Raw genomic sequence first — 22,224 nt, forward strand, 5'->3', positions numbered from 1 at the left:
GTGTCTGTTTACAATAGCTTTGCAGCCATGTCAAGCCCCATATCAAAACAGGGCAATGGAAGGCCAAGCAACATGGGGCCTTTCTCTCTCCTCTCTTATTGAAAAGCTATGATTCTTGGCACAGGACGGCTGATCTTTGAGCCCCAGACTCTTTCCATGTGTGCCCTTTTGCTTGCTCTGGGCTGGGCAGGATGTGAACTTAGTCCCTCCTCAGTGAAGCCATTGTTGCCTGGTTCCTTTTCTGGCTCTGCTCTCTAAACACCCTCTTATGCTCTACTATATCTCAGTGGCTTATTGGTGGCTGGGCCTTGCGCTCGACTTCACTGACCTAATTTACATAATATTTCTTTGCTCTGCTCCTTACAATTTCACACTTCATCTGACTTATTTTTTTCTACAGCCAGCATGGCTCTTCAGTCACTTCCCTGACACTTGCATGTGACTGCTTGCTGTAGTTACAGCTTTTAAACCTGTCTGTAATAGCAGAATCAAGACCAAGAGTTCCTCTTTGCTATTACAGCCCTCAAACACAGACAGTTTATTTTGGGGAGCTCAGACTTTCAGTTTTTGTCGTTGCACTCTTCAGGGCTGTGGTGGGTTCTGCATTTTGCCACCACTACATCCTTCCTTGCCCTTCCTGTGGTTGGTTTTACCAGAAGCAAAAGGCATTCTTGTAAATGTTTGACCCACAGTGCACAGAAAGTTATAAATATGTCACAAGCAAGGCTGAGATTTCTGTTATTAAATCTCCTTTCCATCCTCCCAACCCTTTCCACACATGCATACGCAGACACATGCAAGCACGTGTGTGCATGCATGCATGCATTGCACACTCTCTCTCTCTCTCTCACACACACACACACACACACACCCATGTTGGCACAGCAGCCTGGGACATGATGGTAGGATACTGACTGTGAAATCTACCATGTCACGACAGTTATCACTTCTCTTCCACATGTATCTCTTTCCTCTCTTTTTTTCCCTTTATCTTTTCATCCTTCTCCAGTCTGCCATGTGCAATAGCTCTGCTGTTTCCCCTGCACTGACTTGAGGGCCTTCTGGACACTGCTGCTCCCCACTTTCCCTATTCAACCTATCCCTCACCACTGAGAGAAAGCAGAACTGAATTATCCATGAGGAACTACCCTCAGCTGCACCCCCCTGCTGCAACCTGCCGTTGAGGTAGGGGCTCATTTCAGATGTAGCTCCTCTTCAGCCATTTGGAGGCGTGACACAGGCTGGTGCTTGAAGTCACGCATTGGAAAAATAAGCCTATCATTGCCAGATAGAGAGCGGTCGCAGTCCTTCTTTTCAAAATCTACTGAGAAGATTCCATTTTCTGTGTCTTGTTCAAATGCCATGCTCAGGGCCAAGCCTTGACCTTGACATTGCATATTTCTTACAGTAGTCTTGGATGAATACCAGTGGTCTGTTATGGATAGTTCTATCAGTTGCTATACCTTTCCTCTTCATGCTTCAATCAAAAGAAATTTTTGTGGTATTTTTATTGATATCTTTTCAAAAAGATCCTGCTAAAGCAGGTCACGCTTTGTTTTGCAAAGTTTGTAAGGCAATGGTCTTACCACAAAGAGACTTCATCTTGATTGATGGCTCTGTAGAGTTTACAAAAGCTTTTGGCACAGTAGCACAAAAAAGTTTAATCCTTACATTGATGCTTCTGCACATGAGAGTTAAATGTGAGAAACAAGTTTTTAAGTGGCTACCAAAAACGTGTCATCATGAAAGGCCAAAAGAAATCCTCTGGCTTTTCAGATGACTGCCTGAGCCTGCTAACTGATAGTTACAAGCAAGTCTTTTAGTAGTTTGTAAACGAAGAAAGCTTTACTGGAGTTAGTAATATTTCTATGAAGTTCACGACCTCTTTACAATTACTATAAAGTAAGAAAAGGCACTAGTTATAACCACAGGTTTCTATAGTTTGCATGCATGCATATATGTGCTTCTGTAGACAGAAAATACTTAGTGTTTTTCTGTGTTTTTCAGCTAGATGCAAACTCTGTAAATCAGGCATGAAGCCCAAGCTAATACACTGAACCTTTCAGCAGGGCTTATTCATGAGGCTCAAAAGTACATTAAATAAATTTACATAGCTTCTAGTCAGGTTGGAGCACGGGAAGAATGCACTTTTATCTGCCTGGAGAACTATGTAGACATGTCCTTGATCTAGAAGGATGTGAGCGGGTAGGGAGTAGAGAAGCAAACTGCAATACTGTAATGAAGTTTTCAGTCCCTTGTGATTCCCTCCACCTGGTTCCCAAAGCTGTTGCAACAGCAGAGGTACTGGCCTAGTGTGTCTTTCCTTTCGTGGTGCATGTGCTGAGACTCTCAAACAAGCTAAATGTTTGTTCAAATGCTTAATTTTAAGCATTTGAGCATCTCTCTTCTTGCTGGAGAGAGGGGGATCTTGGATTCCACAATACCTTTGCAACCACCTGGTAAATAGAAGGGGCTTTTATAAGGGTAAATTAAAAATGTATTTAAATCCCAAGGGGGTACCAAAACTACTTCCATAAATATGACATTCGCCTGATGGCACCAAGACAAAATGAAAAATCATTTCCTCCACTCCATGAAGTTAGAAGAAATTAACGCTGCTTGATACCAGTGCAGGTATACCGCATAAACAAACACCAGCTTGAACCAAGCTCCCTCCTGACAGACTAACACAGTTGGAAGTTCTCTTTCGTTGATAGGTTCTTAAAATAAAGGGGAAAGAAGCAGGATTTTGCTGTGAATTATAAGGTTCTTGCTGGATGCACTACTAAGCATGCAGTAGCAATTGGAGATAATGGGTAACTCATACTCCTTCCCCTCTGGTGCTAATTATCAGTAGAGTGAGCAAAATAAGTACTTCAGCCTTATATAATTGTCTTTCTAAAGTATATTAATAGTAGAATCAAGATTTATTTATCGAACTTGGCTTGAGATAACTAATCTCTTCTTGCCATGTTTACTTCAGTGTATATGCATGAATAATATTTGCTAACTAGGCAATTAAAATGGTAATAATTGTTGATGGTGTGGATTTATAATTTGGGAATAGTAGTACGGTTTAGACTATTTTTAAAAAGTTAGTATTTTTGCCACTTGAAATAAGATTGGTTTGATAACAAGACTTGGGTATGATGTATTCATTAAGGAGAAACTTAAGGTAATTGTAAAAAAAAATTAGCTATCCAGATATATAAAACTCTAAGGAGAACAAATCCTTTTCCTTTGGCTTTCTGCTTTTCAGGCTATTCTATATCTTCCTGCAGGTTCAAGTACAGCAAGGGCTGAGACCACCTTTTTGTTCTGCATCGGTTCTGTGCCTAGAACCACCTGGTTCTGGGGCTCTTACGTGTTACAGCAGAACAAATAAATTATAATAACAACAGCAGTTCTGGAAGTACATAAAGAATTAATCTTCCCTTTTTTAGCCTCTTCCTTCCAAGGATATCAGAGTAGATAATTTAGTGAATTTCATTTCCCCCTCTTAAAGTAGGTGGTATTACCCCAATTTACAGATAAAGACACCAAGCCAGAAATAGGTGTAGACAGCACGTCATTAGCTATCATGGGAAGAGAGGACAGCTTGCTTGATCCCCAGTGCTTTGCTTTAACTCTTACACTGGGTTTCCTCCTATGCTCATGTGATCCCAGCTACGTTACTAATGAGGAAAATAGTCACTTAATGGGTAGTACAGTTGACAGCTGAGAAATGCATAATCACTGAGCACATTAGTACTCCGAGACTCTTCTAAAGAGATCATGCTAAAGTATATTTTTTAAATAAACTTTGCTGTGCTGCTAATAGTATGGATTGTTAAGGCAGGAAGAGTTTTCATAATGTGATGGAGGCAAGTGTGTATGTGAGGGAGGTGGTGTAAGTTTTTTGTGGGTAGTTATTTTTAGTGTGGAGCTTGGAGCAGCTGCTGGGTTTCCTTTCCTTGGCTGTGTATTAACATTTAGATAGATGAACTTAGACCCTTGGTCCTCCCTTTCTCGTGTGTGTGTGTCTCTGTCTGTAAAACAAGATACATTTATTAAATATGTGCTATAAGATACATGTGAATTCTCATATTCATCCATTTGTCCTGACCCCCATATAATTCAAGTCAGGACAAAGGATTCAGTGGTAATAGCTTGTATGAAATGATATGAACAGATTTGCCATGGTGTTTTGCACAGTGTTCTGCAGGAAGGAAGTGTGACTGTGGTCAGGGGTAGACTTGGGGCAAAATTTGGCTGTTTAAAAAGAAATGCTGAGGAAGAAGGCAGAAATGAATTACTTTATATTGTGCATTTACAAACACCATCCATGAAACACAGCAAAGAAACATCGGGAAGGCTTTTGAGGATAAGGGGTGGGTGGAACCAATTACATGCCCAGCAGGTCTGCAGTGGGCATTAACTGGCTGGGACGATAACATCATGGTTATGCCATGGAAAGAAGTGAATGGAAGCCAAGTGGAAAAGCCTTGCAAAAATTTTCTTTCCCTTTCCCCTTGGTGGCATTGTTACCACCCCATAACATCTGCTGAAAAAGGAATCTCCCTGTCCTCATGAGAAACTATGTGTTCCCAGATCATTTACCTCTACAAGGCAGGCTTATCCTCTCGGAAAGCTGGGAAGCAGCTTTCAGCTCCAGCAAGGATCCTCTGGAGGACCTGAGATCTGGGGACCGCACTGGGTCACTGAATCGTTAAGACTCCTGACCAACACTACCTGAAGGCAAATGAAGAAAAGTAGTATACATATTTAAATAATAAGGGCTACCTTTTAAGGTCAAAGGATGATCCAATAGAAATGGCACTGAGTTAAGAGTTAGCTTAGCTTGATCTGCTGACTCTCTGTGCTAACCTAGTTGTGTCCGTGTCTGCTTTCCCTCATACATCTGTTTCCCTTGTCTGTGTACAAGCTTTTTGGTGCTGCGAATTGTACTGCTTCAAGAGGAGATATCTATACTGGTGATTAGCTGAGGGCTGAATGCCCATTTAGGATTAGACCTGCTCATCATTCACATTGTAAGCTAAGCTCTCATAAACAGGCAGCCTCAGCCTATGCTCCAGAGCTCTTTTGAGAACAACAGACTCAATACATTAGTGCCAAGAGTCAGGCCAAGCTCTTATTCTTGCAATCCAGGTGAATCAGGAACAGGCTGGACTGAGCTCCTTCCAGCCCTGCTCGCTGGCAGATATGCAGAGCTTGGACCTGCCCAAGCAGAGCATGGGTGTCCTGAGCCTAAGCTGGTGCTGGCCATGTGGACGTAAACCTCCTGGCTTGTACGACTCAGCATGCCTTCACTGTAAGTCGTGGAGTCCTGATGAAAGTTGGGACTCTGCCTTATTACGCATGGTTCATAAGAATGGCACTGCACAGCTGATATTTTAGAATCAAACCTGTCCTTCAGGATGAATAGCTCTGAGTTTGTGCAAAAAGATGCTCCCTTTCTGCAGGACAGGTAGAATTTTAAAGCTAAAGGATGCAGTTTTTTGCAAGGCTTTGCTGAGGCTTGCAGTTTTTTGTTTTTTGTTTCTGTCGCTGTAACAGAGAAGCTCTTGCTGATAGCAGTGCCAAAACAAAGGGCTAATGGGGACCAGTCCCAGGAACCATGACTGTCAGGGGACTCGTATCCTTGGCTGCCAGACCTGAAACTTCTCATAGAACTTTTATGCTCCACATGTTGTTTTGTAGTTATCATCCTGATGAGACAGGCTATGGCATCAAAATGACACTGGCTAATTAAATGTCAGCAGAATCAGAAGCTGTTGCAAGGCTTTTACACTTAGATTGCCAAGATTGAAACAGAAGCCAATGACGCACATCACCCTCCTTGCAGCTCATTAGGATGGTATATAACTCTACCTTCAGCCAGCTACAGTACAGAGAGACAGTATGGAGGCTGCCACAGGGGCTTGACACTAATGAGCACCTGAAAGATTAAACAAATGTCTGTGGCTGCTGTTAGGTCTCAGGTTAAAACCTTGGCAACTTGTCCTTCGCTGTTAGGTCTCAGGTTAAAACCTTGGCAACTTGTCCTTCGATTGTTTCGTTTCCTCCCCTTCATCTTGAAAACTTTTACCTCAGAGTCCTGTTGTGACTTTGATAGGGATCCAAATGGGGACCTCCGTTTGTCCTTTTGAGTCCTATTGACTTGGACTGCTGAGAGTTGCTGGGATCCAAGCTAGAGCTTTTCACTGTCGGCTGGCCAGAAAGGTTGTAGCTTATTTTTATTTTCCTGGTCCTAGATCCCTAGGATAAGATCAAATGTATATTGTACACATATGTATGTTTTATTATATGTGATATTAATGAGGGATACATCCTGTATGGCTGTGGTAACTGTGCATTGCCCTAACACACAGGTGGCTGTACTATTTCTGTTTTGTGGGTTTTTTCTTCTATCTTTAACTTCTGTAGTCCTGTGTCCTTGTGTTTTGTGGTTTACAAGATTTTTGTCATTGGGAAATATGTTTTATTGGTGTCAGGGCCCAAACGTTACACCAGAAGAAATATCTTTTCTTTGTCAAATGTCTGCATTGTGAAATCTTCACGTTAGTCTGTGGTTTTACTCTGAAAACTGGCTGTGGGGTAATGACATAGTCTTACTGAAGACATTTTCTGCTCACAGGCTCTATTTACACTCCTATATTAGTGATAAACACATTACCTTTTTATTGCTATCTGAAGCAGCATGGGCTGGGGAGAACAACTTGAGTTCTCCTTTGGTTCTGTATCACCAGCAGTGTTGTTACTTAGCTTCCCATTGTAAAAAAGGTCCTCATTTGACCAGATTTCCAACTGGTCTTCATGGGATTATGGATCCTCAACTGGTCTTTATGGGGTTATCACCACTGAAGGGGGAGGTAAGCTGTATTGATCTACACTAGGAGAGAACTTGACCCATATCCTCAAATCCTACTCTTACCCTAGAGCTCCCATTAGCATTTGGCCTGCATAATCTTTGTTAGAGTGACAATATATTGGCCAAAAAGAGCACAGCCTGACTTTCAGCTTTCTGGCTGAGTTCGCATGGATAAGAGTTAAGTAGAAAGAAAAACCAATATTTTACTTGTAAACTGCATAAACTTGATGCAGAAGCCATTGAGAGACAGTAAATGTGGAACCTCGCAGTGCGATCTTTACAAAGTCACTCTGCAAAGTAGACTGCACTTTCAGTTGCCCTCAACCACAATGCATACATATTGTCTACTTGGAAATGTATGTAATATAGCTACTTACTTTGTTCATATTGCAGCAAACACCCCTTATTAAGAAAGCTGTAGTACACAAAGGGCTGAACTGTAACTTGTCTACTGTAGGTGAAGTCTTCCTCTGAAGGCACAACTGGGGCTTTTCCATTAGAGGTGACCTTCAAATGAACTGAAGTGCTTTTTTTCTCATATATAAAGCAGGTCTAAAACATTTTATTCTGAGCTAGGAGGAACTTGCTTTGTTTGTTTGTTTGTTTGATTTTCCAAGGGTAACCTTGGAAATATCATGAAAGTGGAGTCTGGTCTTATTTAATATTATCAGAGCATTTCTAATAGACCTCAGATATCTGTATTGTGAAATCCTACACCTTAATTAAAAACAGGGGGGAGGTCTTCTCTAACAAAGACATTCTTTTTTTCTCCTTTCAATCGTTCAGTAGTCACTGAAGTAATTACAGGTTAACAAAAATAAAGAGCATTAATCAGAGTGTCAAAATATGTCTGTTCCTCACAGTTGCTCAGTTTTAATTCTCATTTCTTCTGATGTCATAATTTAATTAGGTATCTCAGTAAATAGTTTTCCAAAATAGACAAGGTCTGAACTTGTAATCTACAAATAGGCAGAACTACCTCAGTTGCCACCCTCTTTACTTCACTTATTTCACACAGCACAGAAAACTGAAAATAAAGGTCCACCTCACACTTTTTCTGAGGCAGCAGTAAGAGTGACCGATCAGAAGTGTCCAGCTATGAAATTTAGTGTTAACAGCTGCAAAAATAAGGTGGTCAGTTGCTTATGACCACCTGTAGTATAACAGCAGAAAAACAGCTGCAGACCTGCACATGGATAAGCATCTGATCAACCTGGAGTGGAAGAAATTTAAGGGAAATCATGCCTAACCAACCTGATAGCCTTCTATGATGGAATAACTGGCTAGGTAGATGAGACAGAGCAGTGGATGTTGTCTACCTTGACTTCAGTAAGGCTTTCAACACTCTTGCATATCATCCTCAGAGGCAGGCTGATGAGGTATGGGCTAGATGAGCAGACAGTGAGGTGGACTGAGAACTGGCTGAATGGCAGAGCTCAGAGGGTTGTGATCAGTGGTGCAAAGTCTAGTTGGAGGCCTGTAGCTAGCGGTGTCCCCCAGGGGTCAGTACTGGGTCCAGTCTTGTTCAACTTATTCATCAATGACCTGGAGGAAGGGACAGAGTGCACCCTCAGCAAGTTTGCTGATGATGCAGAACTGGGAGGAGTGACTGATACCCCAGAAGGCTGTGCTGCCATTCAGAGAGACCTGGAGAGGCTGGAGAGGTGGGAGGAGAGGAACCTCCTGAAGTTCAACAAAGGCAAGTGCAGGGTCCTGCACCTGGGGAGGAATAACCCCATGCACCAGTACAGGTTGGGGGTTGACCTGCTGGAGAGCAGCTCTGCCGAGAAGGACCTGGGAGTGCTGGTGGACACCAAGTTAAGCATGAGCCAGCAAGGTGCTCTTGTGGCCAAGAAGCAATGGTATCCTGGGGTGCATTAGGAACAGCATTGCCAGCAGGTCGAGGGAGGTGATCCTCCCCCTCTCCTCAGCCCTGGTGAGGCCACATCTGGAGTACTGCATCCAATTCTGGGCTCCCCAGTGCAAGAGAGACATGGAGCTACTGGAGTGAGTCCAGCAAAGGCTACAAAGATGATTAAGGAACTAGAGCATCTCTCCTATGAGGAAAGGCCGAGAGAGCTGGGACTGTTCAGCCTGATGAAGAGAAGACTGAGAAGGGGTCTTATCAATGTGTATAGGTATCTGAAGGGAGGGTGAAAAGAGGATGGGGCCAGACTCTTCTCGGGGGTGCCCAGCGGTAGGACGAGAGGCAACAGACACAAACTGAAACACAGGAAGTTCCATCTGAATATGAGGAAAAACTTCTTTACTGTGAGGATGACTGAGCACTGGAACAGGTTACCCAGAGAGGTTGTAGAGTCTCCTTCCTTGGAGATACTCAGACAATCCTGTGCAACGTGCTCTAGGTGACCCTGCTTGAGCAGGGTGGTTGGACTAGATGATCTCCAAAGGTCCCTTTCAACCTCAACCATTCTGTGATTCTGTGAAATGGTTTCTCTTCTGTTATATATGGGCAAGGATTTTCAGAATTCTTTTTCCCCGGTGTTTTTTCCTTCCTTTGGATCATTGCATTGGGATGGGGCTGACATAACTAGTATGACTGATGATCTGTGGTAGCCTTGAATGTGACGTGGTCTTTTCAGTCTTTTTTTTTCCTATGTGTCTGTCTGCAGAGCACCATTTAGCTGCTAGCTGGTCAGGTAAAGCAGCATTAGTTATTGATCTATTGATGTGATATGAAATTCAGCTTTTCTTTTTACTCTCCCCTTATGCACTACTACTTCAAAGGAACCAGGTGAAACTGCTGTCTTGAGGACTGCAGTCATAATACAGAATTGGAAAGAGTAACTCACCATTTCACTTTCTCTTCTGTTTCTATGCCCCTAAAGTAGCTTTAAATAAATAAATAAATATATATATATATAGTTTTGCTAATTGGAGGGTAAGGCACACATCCAGCAAGATGATTGAAACTGCTGGAAAGTTTTACAACTGTAGTCATAAGAACGGAGACTTCTCATCTCCTGTCCCTCTCCATGCCTGGTAACTGTCCTATTTCCTACCCCACAAAATATATACATCAGACCCCTGCATAGACTAGAAAATACAAGTCTCTTGTGAGTTTGACAGAATGCAGCTTCAGCTGCCTACCTCCTGCTTTAATCTGATATGATTTTGACCTTAAATGACCAAATTACTGTTTTCTGTGTGTTACGGAAATAACCTGTTTAAGAGCTGGGATCCTAACAAGATTGGCTATGAACAGACCTGTTACTTCGCTGTTGCTATAACAACAAAGACCTCTCTCAGAGGACCGCATAATGGCCATATCTCAAGCACTGGAATCATGGAGGTTGAGCCATGGTACCAAGTTGCAGTTGAGGATTTATGCCTCTTTACTGAGCTGCTTTGAAGGTAGATGGACGGCTCATCACAGCCTGTACAAGTGCTAATGACACTCCTCCAGGCCAACCTGCATGTGATAGAGCTGGTGGTATATCATTGATCAGGCTGGTGAACTGCATTCAGCTTGGAGTCACAGTGTGGGAAAGCTGCTGTGGCACTATGCTGCAAATGCATGAGATGGGGTTAAGACAGAGAGAGGATGAGGAGGGAGCTGGGGGTGCAAGTCTCACACCTCAAATCAGAGACTTGGCTGGTTTCCATGTAGTTTGGGTAGACCCAAGAGAAAGGGAGGAACCCATTCTGGAAGTATCAACCATGTGTTATTTTCTGCTCTACTCTTGCTACTAGAGGAAGGAAGGTTGACTGGCAATCAGCTGCTTCTTCTGGTCTCATGGCTTAGAGAAGGAAATAAGGCCATACCTAGGACTTAAAAGACCTGTGGTTCCCCTCATTGCATTGCCCTCAAAATAGCAGAGTCATAAGCAGTTGCTTCTTTTGCCTGTGCAGATAACTAGCATTTCTTCTTTTTAGAAGCCACATGTTAGCTGTAGATAGATATTTTGCAGACAGCTACTGTTCAGAATAAGAACAGAGGCCTAGAAAGGAAAGTGCTTGACAGCAAAAGACTTTTGAGAGTCTTGGAAAGGGTGTGCCATTCCCAGCTCAAGTTACCTCAAGTTTATATATATGTACTTTATAGGTATATAAAGTGTTGGTGGCTCTAAGAGGTGAACAGTTCTCTTGTTGTGTGGATTTGGGATCCATATGGTTTTTGGTCTGTTGCTCTTCTTGGTCTTTTTCTGACTGGATCTGTACAAAGTTGGTGTTTTAGTAAGCTCTTATTTTGAGTGTAGTGTTTTACCTGCTTTTCACAGGGGTTGCGTGTGGCTGAGATCTTGTTCCTTGTTATGCTGTGAAGAAAACTGGCTCTAGTAACTCTGCTCTCTTTATGCTCCACCTCCATTGAACCTTCTCATTCATGCCTGACTCTTCCATCATCTGCTCATGTCCTTCCTTTCTTCATTCCCCCAAATTTTTCTTACAGTACTCTCAGGAGAAAAATCTGTGAGTGCAGCTGTCCTACTCTGTTGTAACCCTCCTGATTGCATACCAACGTTCACGTCCTCTGCTCAGTATGATTAGTGTATGCCAAACCCAGATGTGACCAATGCATGCCATGAGCCAGTTTGGCTCATTTAGGCAGTGCTACCCGTTACAATGTACATGTAGCCTGGCATGGCTGTTGTTCTATAATTTAATTCTTTTACCACCACCCCCCACACACCCAAATTAATTTTTTTTTCTTGTAACACATATTTTATCCACAGACCTGAACTTTCCCACACATGCACCCTTAATATATATATTTTTTTACAAGTAAGCTTTGCCTGCAAAAGAAATTACAGAGAACACGAATGGAAATAAAGCTCATTGAAATATTAGCAAGTCATTTTGTCTTCTGCCAGCTTTCATCAGGGATAAAAGAACAGCAAAGCCGCGGCAAAAATAGCTGTGAAATGACTATGGGGGCTGCAAACATAGCACTGAAAGTGATCACTTAACTGTGGTGGTTTCTCTTATGTGATAATGTCAAGGTGTTTTATTTCTCCCTACCCTGTGAATTAGAGCATTATTATCCACACTTTGTAGTGCACGCCATGTGGAGGCCAGGGAGGGGAGGTGATGTATCTGGGGTTACACAAGGCCATGGAAGACCCAGCAACAGGATCCAAAGAGCCTGGACCACCCAGCGCCCTCATGTACCACAAGCCATCAGGGGAAGATTAGCTCTAAACCCTTTTGGCTTCTATGTACAGTATAATCATCTAAATGAAATCAATGAATACTTGATTTGAGAGTCTCCCATTGCTCCATCCCTGCTGTTCCTAATGTTTGTTAACAGATTGCTTTGTGGTAGAGTGCAAAGGTGCCGCTCTATAAAACCGTTATGACTTCTGGAAAGGAAGTTGCCCTGTCCGTTGCAGAAACACCATCCAATTTTGACTGGAACATGGGGAGCTGAGAAGTCATTATTACTGTTACTACACCCAGATGGAATACAAATTTCTGCTCAGTTATGGTTCAGATGACATTTCCTTTTTCTTTGCTTTCTCTCCTTCCTTATTTACCAGCGGAGTATGACCCTTTTCACTTGCCCTGGGCAGGGAACTGCTGTGTGGCAAGACTCTGGCACTCTTAGGTAGAGTATCTCACTTGCTGTTTCTTACCCTCTTGTGGGTCTAACACATCCTGTTTTCTACTCCCTTGACTTTGCTGTTGTTTTTCAGTCCTTGGGGTTTTTGTTACCAGTCCCCAGGCAGCTTTTTATCCTTTCTTGCTCTCTAAGCAGAAAGTGAAATGTTTGGTGAGATGACTGAAGCTTCCCCTTCCAAGGGGTTCGGTGGTACCAGCTCTCGCACTGCCCAACTCTGGGAACCAAGAGACTGGAAGGGAAAAAAAAGGAAGGGATTGTGGCTGTAAATGAGCCACAGCTGCAGGAGTGTGTTTACACTGCAAGGTGAAACTAATCTGAACAGATGCAATTATTCAACTGTTGCTGCAAGTTATATTTTGTCTCTTTTTCTCCCTGGTGAAAGACCCAGTGGCTGTTGGGCTGGCAAACCACACTGTAGTTCTTCTGGTTACTGACAAAAGAAATATGAAGATAATTTACAGCAAATCTGTCAGATCTCATGCACTGGGCATAAGGTCTGTACAGATAGCTCTTGCCTCATTTTTCCTGAGGTCCATAGTTCATGAACTTCCAGGATCATGTTGTGGTCCCTCTGTGCCCTGACAGGTGAGACAGGGCTGACTGGCAAACCAAAGGTTTTGCTGCTGGGCTGAAGCTGGTGCATGGGATCACAGAAGAGCAGAGAGGCTACCGTGTTGTGCTGCAGCTTGCCAGCCTGCCACTTATCCAGACTCCTTGCTGGAAGGAGCCCCAGTGGCCAGCGTGGTCCCTGACTTCTGCCTCACACAGTGGCCTTTCCCTTGTCACCTATGCCCATGTACCAGGTATCTGCCCCGTCAGATAACAGATAATATTGCTGCCTTACAACTATGGAGAGAAACTCAAGAGAAATGATGACAAGGATAATGTATACAGAGCTGAAATATTTTTTCTATTTGTTAGATATTTGCAGTAGTTCTTAGTAGTAATACTTTAAAGATAAAGTGTTTGAAGGCACAGAAACTATTTGTGTCTTTATTTGAATTACTCAGCCAGTTATCCAGAGCTTATAGTAATATTCCCTTGGCCTTTTCTAGAAAATCAGTTTAACACATTTGACACATTGCCAGTGAACTGACTCTTTGATGAAAACTGTAGTCACTTACAAGACACAAGCCTCACCCTCTTAGATGCCTCTGTACAGTTCCAGTCATAAAAAGTAATCTACTTTATCCACAGGTTCTGTTATTTCAAAATGCTAGAGAGTAAAATTAATATAAATAGATCTCAGGCCTTCAGGTTCCCAGGGTCTTCAACCTGCTGTTTCTAGCTTGTATTTTTAGGACTCCCCTCCTTCTCTGTTCCTGAAGCAAAGCCTGGTAAATTTGACAGTTTTGACATATGTCTTTCTGGGTGTTGGGTTAGGCCTCATATGCCTCTGATGCAGACTGTGCTATGAAGGAAACCCTTACAATTTACAAGTTAGGACCAGGGGCTGACATGTCCTTGTAAAAATATGGAAGGTGTCTGTGTTTTACAGAGATAATGACAAATGAAGAGTTACTTCCCCTTTTCCTAGAAATTTTTACATACACACACACACACACACACACACACACACACACACATATATTTTTTATATATATACATATTTTGTCAAACCAATCTAGTATTCCAAAACAATAAATTATTGACAGACTGATGACAGGAATGTTGACAGCTTTAAATCACTTCTTCTGTGAGAGCATTAAATAACTGCATTTTAGTTCAAGGAAATCTTGACTTTAAAACAAAAAGGCTGCAGGAAACCCATATGTTGTTAATGACAAAAAGTGTGTGTGCTGTGTTTTTCCACACTGCTGATTATGTATGGAATCCCAAATGACCAGCACATCTGATTTTATAATCATTTTGTGTGAGGAGTTTAGATGGAATACTACTTGTAATTCTGTCATTTATCTGTATTAATGTCATCAGTGTTCTTGGTCTGTCCTAAATCTTTCACATTTTGTACTAATGTGTATGACAGTATTTTCCAAATTTTTGAAGCAAAAAGTCTTTCAAGAAGATGAACAACAGTCCCTCCTTGGGAATTGACTGAAAGCCAAATGATCTTAATTCATATAGCTTTTGCTTTACACTTCCCCTCTTTGGAAATCACTGTTGCATTATATGTTATTGCTTCCCCTTCCTCATATGCCTTGATGAGTAGGAAAACACTCTCCAGTGTTGACATTTAAAATATCATCACTGGCATAGTTGATGGATGAATGACTGACTGACTGAGAGAGTTTTCTCTTCAGAGTTGATTTTTTTCAGGCTTTCTGCAAATTCAGGCTCTAGCCATGGTTATTTTTGTATCAGTTGTGATTGCCACACATTTTTGAGCTTTTCTTTGCAAACATAAGTGGGGCTGTTTTTACTATAGTTGCTGTTGCACATCCAGGGTATTGTCCTTCAGCTGGCCCAAAAGATTTGTGCTGCACTTTGGAAATAACAGTTAACTGCATCACAGAAGTTAGATATGAGACAAATGCCAATTGGAGCTTGCACTGCCTTTACATGCCAATCACTGGCTGTCACCTAGAGTGTCTTACTAGTTTGGATAAACTTTCCATATTTTAGGTTCATGATTTGTCACTGCATTGTTATTTTCATTGCTCTGTCTTTGATCTCAGAGAAAGCCCTGCACAGATCCAGGAGTCTGTTGATACAGTCCTTTTTGCCCTTTGAGTTCATTACAGGACAAAAGAAGGCTCATGAAAGCAGAGCTTCAGAAAACACTGTATTTGCCAAATAGCATAGCATTTATAAGTCTGTTCTGTCTCTTATTTGGGGCCTCTGCTTCATATCTGAGCTCTCAAAGGTTGCTGTCCGCACCGTTCTTTCATTGATGTAGCTGTGGCAACCCAACAGTATTAACAGTACTTATTATTACTGTGGCAATGTAGAGAAATCCATCCCACGTAAGAACTGCAGTACAAGCAGAAAATGAAGAGATAGACTCTTTGTCCCTGAGATTACTGACTGAAGGTCTAGACTACAGGAGGTAAATGGATACGGAGAGATGGGGAAGCAGAAAGAAATGATGTTACGTCCACTTATTGTCTAGCACTACTAGTGACAGCTTTATATAGGTTTTCTTTTTGAAATCTGCTGTAGTTTCTTCAGCTGGGTCAGCAATTCCTAGTTGTTTCTGATGCACCTTTGCGGCAGCCATGGCGCTAGCACACAGGTCCCTGACCCGTTCTTCAGATCGTTTTGTCTAGGGTTAGTGTCAAGAAACCCCAGCTATGGTGCTAGGCTCTGTATACCCAGAAGCAAAAGACGGTCTGTCCCTGAAAGCACAGTCTAATAGTACGGTGAAGATCACTGAATGCACGTGGTTTTAAAGTACGTGGCTACTGTTCACGTGAAACCTGACAGTGAGATATACAGTGCATCAGCGCTGTCTCAGATCACCAAGTCTGTTAAGGTAATGTACTGCACTAGTCAGTCCCATTGCAACACGGGATGGCTGAGATGCTGGTCTCTTCTAGCCTGTATCATAATGGGACTTTGGTTACTGGTATTTAGCAAGAGATACTGTTACAGTAAAAATTACTGACAGGTAAAAGCACATGAAAAATCAGTACCTTGACATTGCATATGGCTTACAAATGGTATTTTCTTTTCAGTGTACTACTGTGACTATGTCTGTAAATGAAGTTTTTCTTCATGCTAATGGAAATTTCTGAATCTATACATGTCCCTTTCTCCAAGCTGGCATTATTTCAACATGAGAAGAACTACCCATACATCCCTGACTTGTCATTTACTAGAAAACTGAAAATCTTTAGAGTTGACAATTGAGAAAAAGGGCCAATATACAGGTGAAGTTCCTCTGTACAGAAGATGGCACAAAGGGACTATATTTGCCTCTGGTTGTGCTAATTTGTCACTCCAAGCAAGGTGTGATTGCATTCTCTCTAGCCAGTTCTATTCTTCATATCTTAAAGAAGAGATGTAACCGAAGTAAAGAGCATTAGGAGATGGACAATGAAAGTAATTGAGTCACAGAGTTTTCTGTTAGAGGAGGGATGGAAAAGATAGGATTGTTTTAATTTAAAGAAGAGACAAATAGGAGAGGACGTGACAGTAATGTACAGAATGATGAATGATATAGAGAAGGTGAACTGGGTGCTCTTGCTTGCCCTTTCTCAAGTACAGAAGCAGAGGGATATTCAATAAAGCTGAAAGGCAAAAATAGTACCACTGTGTAAAGGGAATTTTTAAACAGTAGTTACCATGTTCCTACAAGCTCATCTTGTTTCTCCATTATACTAGAGTATATACTGAGGGAGATGCAAAATACCTATAGAAAACAAATTTGGGTTATCCATTTAAGCAGAGGTTATGGGCTTACTATAAACACTACTGGATCAGGTTATATGGCCTGTGTGAAGGAGGAGAACTGGTTACTGAATCTTAATGGTCTTGCCTAGCCTTAAAAATATGTGGAAGGTGGTAAGGTATTAATATGTGTAATGAAACTATCCATGCATGTAGTAGATAGAGTAAAAAAGTAATAATTCAGACCAGAAATCTGTCAGTGATGGAAAAAATATTGCTCTGTAGTTGTCCATCATGTGTTTTTTTGCATCTCTCTGTGAAGTATCTGCTGGTGACCCCTTTAAAGGACTGATGTTCCACCACATTGGTTCAGTGCTCTACTGTCAAGGCAGAGCAGGCTTCCATTCTTGAGGAATTTGTAAGAAATACATTTATTCTTCCTGAATATTCTTGTCTGTTATTCTCTTGCTTTCTGATGTTCAATTTAATAGCCATCTTTAATTCATAAGTTTATATCTAGATTCAGAAAAGAAAGTAATTTGACCAGCAGATTCTGGGGAACTTCAATAAATGGCAGAAATTGTGTATGTATCTCCCCACCTTGGAAAAAACAGGGAAGGTGAAACTTGCAAATATCTAAATGACTTAGGAGCAAGTGTGATCGCTTGCTGGTTAGATTATTACAGTATCTGGTTAGGTCCCTTGCTACTTTTAGACTTGATCTCTGAGACTCTTTTTGTTAATTTTTAATTATTTTATAGCATCTCAACATACTGCTTTATTTAACTTGCTGCAGTTCTGACCCATCATCTCGGGTGATCATCAGTAGTACAAAACCTTGTTCAAAGCCTTATTCCCATAGCCATTTTGAGGACTGTGTCTGCCTCCTATCTAATGTTTGTATCATCTGGTCTGTTATGATCTAATGAATGATTCACTAGACTGGGATGCAGAAGACCTGGTTCATGTTTGCAATGTAGCCTTTCCATGCCTCCGTTTCCCCCACCTGAAAACGAGGGAACTTGTAATTCCCCCCTGGGTAAAGCGCCTCAGAGTTGCTGGGTGAAAAGCACTCACTATGATCTAGGGAAAATTACCTTTTTTAGTAGCAGTTCTTCACATCTTCTAATTAGGTCTGTGCTTCTCACTGAGCTAAGAGACATTGTGAATGCCTTCGTTACTCTCGGTAGTAAACTTTGTGCACTTATGAAGCATTTTAAATATTTAGTATTCAACAAGATCTGAAGTGCTGTATGAATCATATAAATTATATAATTCGCAAAAATTTGTAGGAGATATTTGTATTTATGTATGTACACATATATTTATGCTGTGTATATACACTGTATAGTATGAATATATTTGCCCACCACTGTGGTCCAGCTGCGTCTGAAATAATTAGGTAAGTACCTAGGCAGCCTTGAAATCTCTTGCTACAATATGATGAAGAACAGTTTAGCCGCCTGAAATGACAGAGAAAATTTAATCATAAATGTAATTGCCTGGTCAGAGGTATGCAAATTTTATGTCTAAACTAAAGTGAAAAGAAACATTCAGTCTAAGTTTTTGGCATTTGTCAAAAGCCCTCTGAAAACCATCTAGGCTGCAGACTAAGCTGCCTTTCATGAATCTCAGCCGAAGACTTGCTGCTGACTTTTAAGGCTAAATCATTTCTATTGTTCTCAAGTAATTGCATTTTTGTTGTTATCTGTGGAAAGAGCCCCACTGAGTTGAGCATGTAAGTATATGGGGGTGGGGGAGCAGGATTTGTGTTAGTTAAGTGGAGATGATAAAGTTGAAAACATAGCAGCAGGACATAAATCAGATTTTTTTTCTTTTTCTAGTTGGCTCGCCACAATAAAACATTGCAGCAGATGCTGAAGCCAGGGTCAGATCCAGATGAAGGAGATGAAGCCTTGAGGTATTACGCCAATCATACGGCACAGATAGAGGTAAAGGATTACTCACTGTAAAGTTGAATATGAGACAAGTTTGCATCTTATGCATGGTGTATTGCTTCTTTTTGCACTTCTGAACAGCAAAGCTTATTCGAATGGTGTAGATTATTTATGGAAAGGAAAAAATTTAATGATACACTTTTGGCTATGGGAGAGAAAAGGATGCACCTATGTCAAAAGTGGCTTCAAATACTTGGTTTACAGTAGCTTCCTGTGTGTTAACATTTTTTTGTTAGGAAAATAATGACTGTGGATAGTAGCTGTGCCACAGAGTCAAGATTAATCTTGTATGGTACATCATTCAAATAAATAATCATGAGTTTCAAAGGCAGTGATGCTAACTGATCAAATTAAAAGTTTGGCTGCAGTACAAAGAGGTTTTGAAGTGGTGTAGAAATTCAGTATGGCTTTTGTTTAAAAGAGCAAGGCTTGGGCTGGTTCATCAGTTCTGTTCTCTATTTTAAACTTTACCCCTGCCATGGACTGGGTTTAGATCAAGATCCACAGAGATATTTAGGCTCTTAACTCTTGTATCAGTTCCTGTGCTCTTGCAGATTTCATGGGATTTTAGGCACGAAGATAGGAGTTAGGAACCAAAGTATCTGTAGTCCTTAGAGGCTTTAAACAAAAGAATTTCTAGGGTACAAAGGCAGCTGCTGCGAGAGACTGTAGAAAGGAGAGGTATCTGGCTCTCTTGTGGAAATGAGGTATCAAGTCCAAAATTGGCTGAGCAGGAAAACTGTACAGGGCAATTGCCACAGGCCCAACTTGACCCTGAGCTAATAGATTTCCCAACTCTTTCCAGTTCCTTGAGAGCTCTGTGGGCTCCAAGGCCTGTCTGCACTGGCCCTGAGCTCGTGTGCCTGGGGAGCCATCTGATGCAAGCGCCTCAGGCCCGTCTTGTCCTGTCTGCCGTCAGGGCAGGTCACTGCTGGGGCCCTTCTCTGGCACCCTGGGCCATCTTGTTTGCCTCATACTGGTCCCATTGCATCACCGCAGGGTGGGTGGAAGTTCCCTGACTGTGGGGCAGTGTTTACTGGGAGAGATTTGCTTCAACCCGTTGCAAAGTTGAAGCATTCCAAACTGGAATATTTTTAAAATTTGGGGGATGTTTTGGAGCTAGGTTTTGCTTGAAGCACTTATTTATCACCTTATTTTCAGGTAGGCTTTTGAAGACAGAAATGCAGTTTTACTTTATGTTTTAGGATTAATTGGCTCACTGAAATGTTTGAATAACTTCTACATTAATTTATAAATAAGAAGGGAGCTGTGAGCAAGAAAAGAAATGACAGAATGATTGGAAAGTCACTGATTCACTGATCCTGAAAAAAAATGTACCTTTTATTTATAGATTGTTCGCCATGATAGAACAATGGAACAGATTGTCTTCCCTGTCCCTAATATCTGTGAATTCCTGACTCGAGAATCCAAAAGTCGTGTATTCAATACAACAGAAAGAGATGAGCAAGGGAGCAAAGTGAATGACTTTTTCCAACAGACAGAGGATCTGTACAATGAAATGAAATGGCAAAAGAAAATTCGGAGTAAGTATTGCAGTTTCAAAAAATTGGTTCTAAGATGCCTTAATTATGCTAAAAACCCTACATTTAAGCCTTCAGATATTTTCCATTTTAATAATTTTATTTTCTCTGGTCACTCTGATATTGCAACAGGCAAAACTGTTCAGAGCCTGTGAGTGCAGGTCAGCAGAGACACTTGCATGCCGCCAAAAAAGAGACATAATATGGAGCAGTTACTAATAAGTAATGTGTTCAAGATGATATTCTGGATTCCAAAAGCTAAATTGAGGGCTGGGTGAAGTGGGTGTAGCTCCACTAAAGTCAATAGAGTTGCACCTAATTAAGCCAAGGCCCCTAATATTTAGCAAAAACATGTGTAGCTGCATATTTGAGGTTTGCAGATTCCTAAAAGACCACTTAAAAACTTGTAAATGTCATTCACTTAAAAACATCTCTCACCAGAACCTCAGCTGCTTTAAATCAGTTCGACTCCTGTGGAGTCGGTTCCCCTCTGCCAGTTGACATCAACCTTGCCTGATGGGGCTGCGGTACGTCCTGGTCTGCCAGCCCTCACCGGCCAGGGTCCCGTGGTGGCAGGTGAGGCAAACATACCTTCCCAAGCCATCTGCAGCCTGCAGATGTGATGGGCCCCGTCAAGCTCATGGGGCGGATCAAAGCAGGGTCCCGAACAGGAGGTGCAGTGATACCAAGCCTGGCACCGTGACTGTCTTGTCCAGTGCCCCGGTGGGCATGACGGCTCCTTGCTGACCCTCGCTGCAAGCTTGGGAGTGGGGCCGCAGTCACTGCTGCACGTGGGGAGTCCTGTCTGGTTGTTGTGGTGGCTCCCACCGTGCAGGAACTGGCAGCTGTGCCCTCTGTGTCTGGAGCAGAGAATCAAACCTACAAACTAATGGACTGTGTACAATACCCTTGAGAGACAAGGAAGAACTGTATGTATTAGCTATGTATGTATGTATACAAAAATATATGAGAGCGATCACTTCATTTACTGTTCAGATGCAGATGCCGCTGGGGTGGCAGACATCAGCTGTTTTAGCAGCTCACAGCAGCATCATGCAACTGATTAGGAAGGAAGTGAAGAATAGGATCTATGGGCAGAGCAGCAGGGAGTTTGGATAGTTAAAGCAATATGGTTTAATGCAGCGTCTTTAACGTAATGGAAACATGAGTGTTGGTTGCAGTTTTTATAAACTTCAATTCCCAGGCTGTAATTTGCAGAGGCAATAATAAGTTTTCAGTGTGATTTCTACTGGCCCAGGTCCGCTTTTCTTGATGTCACTGTGAGAAGTTGTCTATACTGACAAACTGCCCAGAACAGCAGTTGCAAAAAAAATGACTCCAGAGTAACTCCCTATCTGCATGGTCTATTTTGGACTAAAAGTCACTATATTGTAGAATAATTACTATAGTAACAAAAGCATATCTGTGTTCCGTGCTTAAGAAACACAAATAAAAAAGTCCAACCCAGCACTTACATAGACCAGACCTGCCTAATGCTATAAGCAAAGAAAATTGGTTTATTTTTATTCAGAACAGAAATTCCTCAATGCCTTTCATCAGTGGAATGTACCACAAGTCTTCATGTTATTTTGTTTGAAAATATAATAGAGGTTCAGGCTAGGTTTATTCTTTAGCCAAGTGTCTGTTAGCATACAGTCTGTGTGGCATAAATTGACAGGTGTCATTTGCAGTGGCTCCAAGTGTTAAATCCCAACAGTCAACAGCATAAGCTTATCACAGGTGAAATCTGAATATTACCTAACCACCATTAAAGTCTGTTTAGACTAAAGTCTGAGACCGTCATATTCAGTTGAAGGAGTCTACTGTTTATGAAAAGTTAGCTACGTTCACATTCATACAGAAAAGTCTAAGGTGACTATGGCTCAGAAGCAGGCAGAAAGGTGTAGACAAGTCAAGAATATGCTCTTTCTATTTGCAGGAGACTCGCAGTACTTTAAAATCTAATTATAGGAATACGTCATC

At 41.7% G+C, this 22,224-nt stretch overlaps 1 protein-coding gene across 1 annotated transcript in view; it reads left to right on the forward strand.

Moving 5' to 3' along the window:
• The window catches only part of ITPR2 (inositol 1,4,5-trisphosphate receptor type 2), a 271,787-nt gene that overhangs the window by 203,575 nt on the left and 45,988 nt on the right, over nt 1–22,224 (forward strand). The window contains exons 46-47 of the mRNA XM_067305912.1: nt 18,587–18,694; nt 20,052–20,244. Of these exons, the coding sequence (XP_067162013.1) occupies nt 18,587–18,694; nt 20,052–20,244 (301 nt within the window). The remainder of the gene's footprint in view (nt 1–18,586; nt 18,695–20,051; nt 20,245–22,224) is intronic.

The sequence above is a fragment of the Apteryx mantelli genome, chromosome 1 (genome assembly GCF_036417845.1).
Source record: "Apteryx mantelli isolate bAptMan1 chromosome 1, bAptMan1.hap1, whole genome shotgun sequence".
Classification (NCBI taxonomy): Eukaryota; Metazoa; Chordata; class Aves; order Apterygiformes; family Apterygidae; genus Apteryx; species Apteryx mantelli.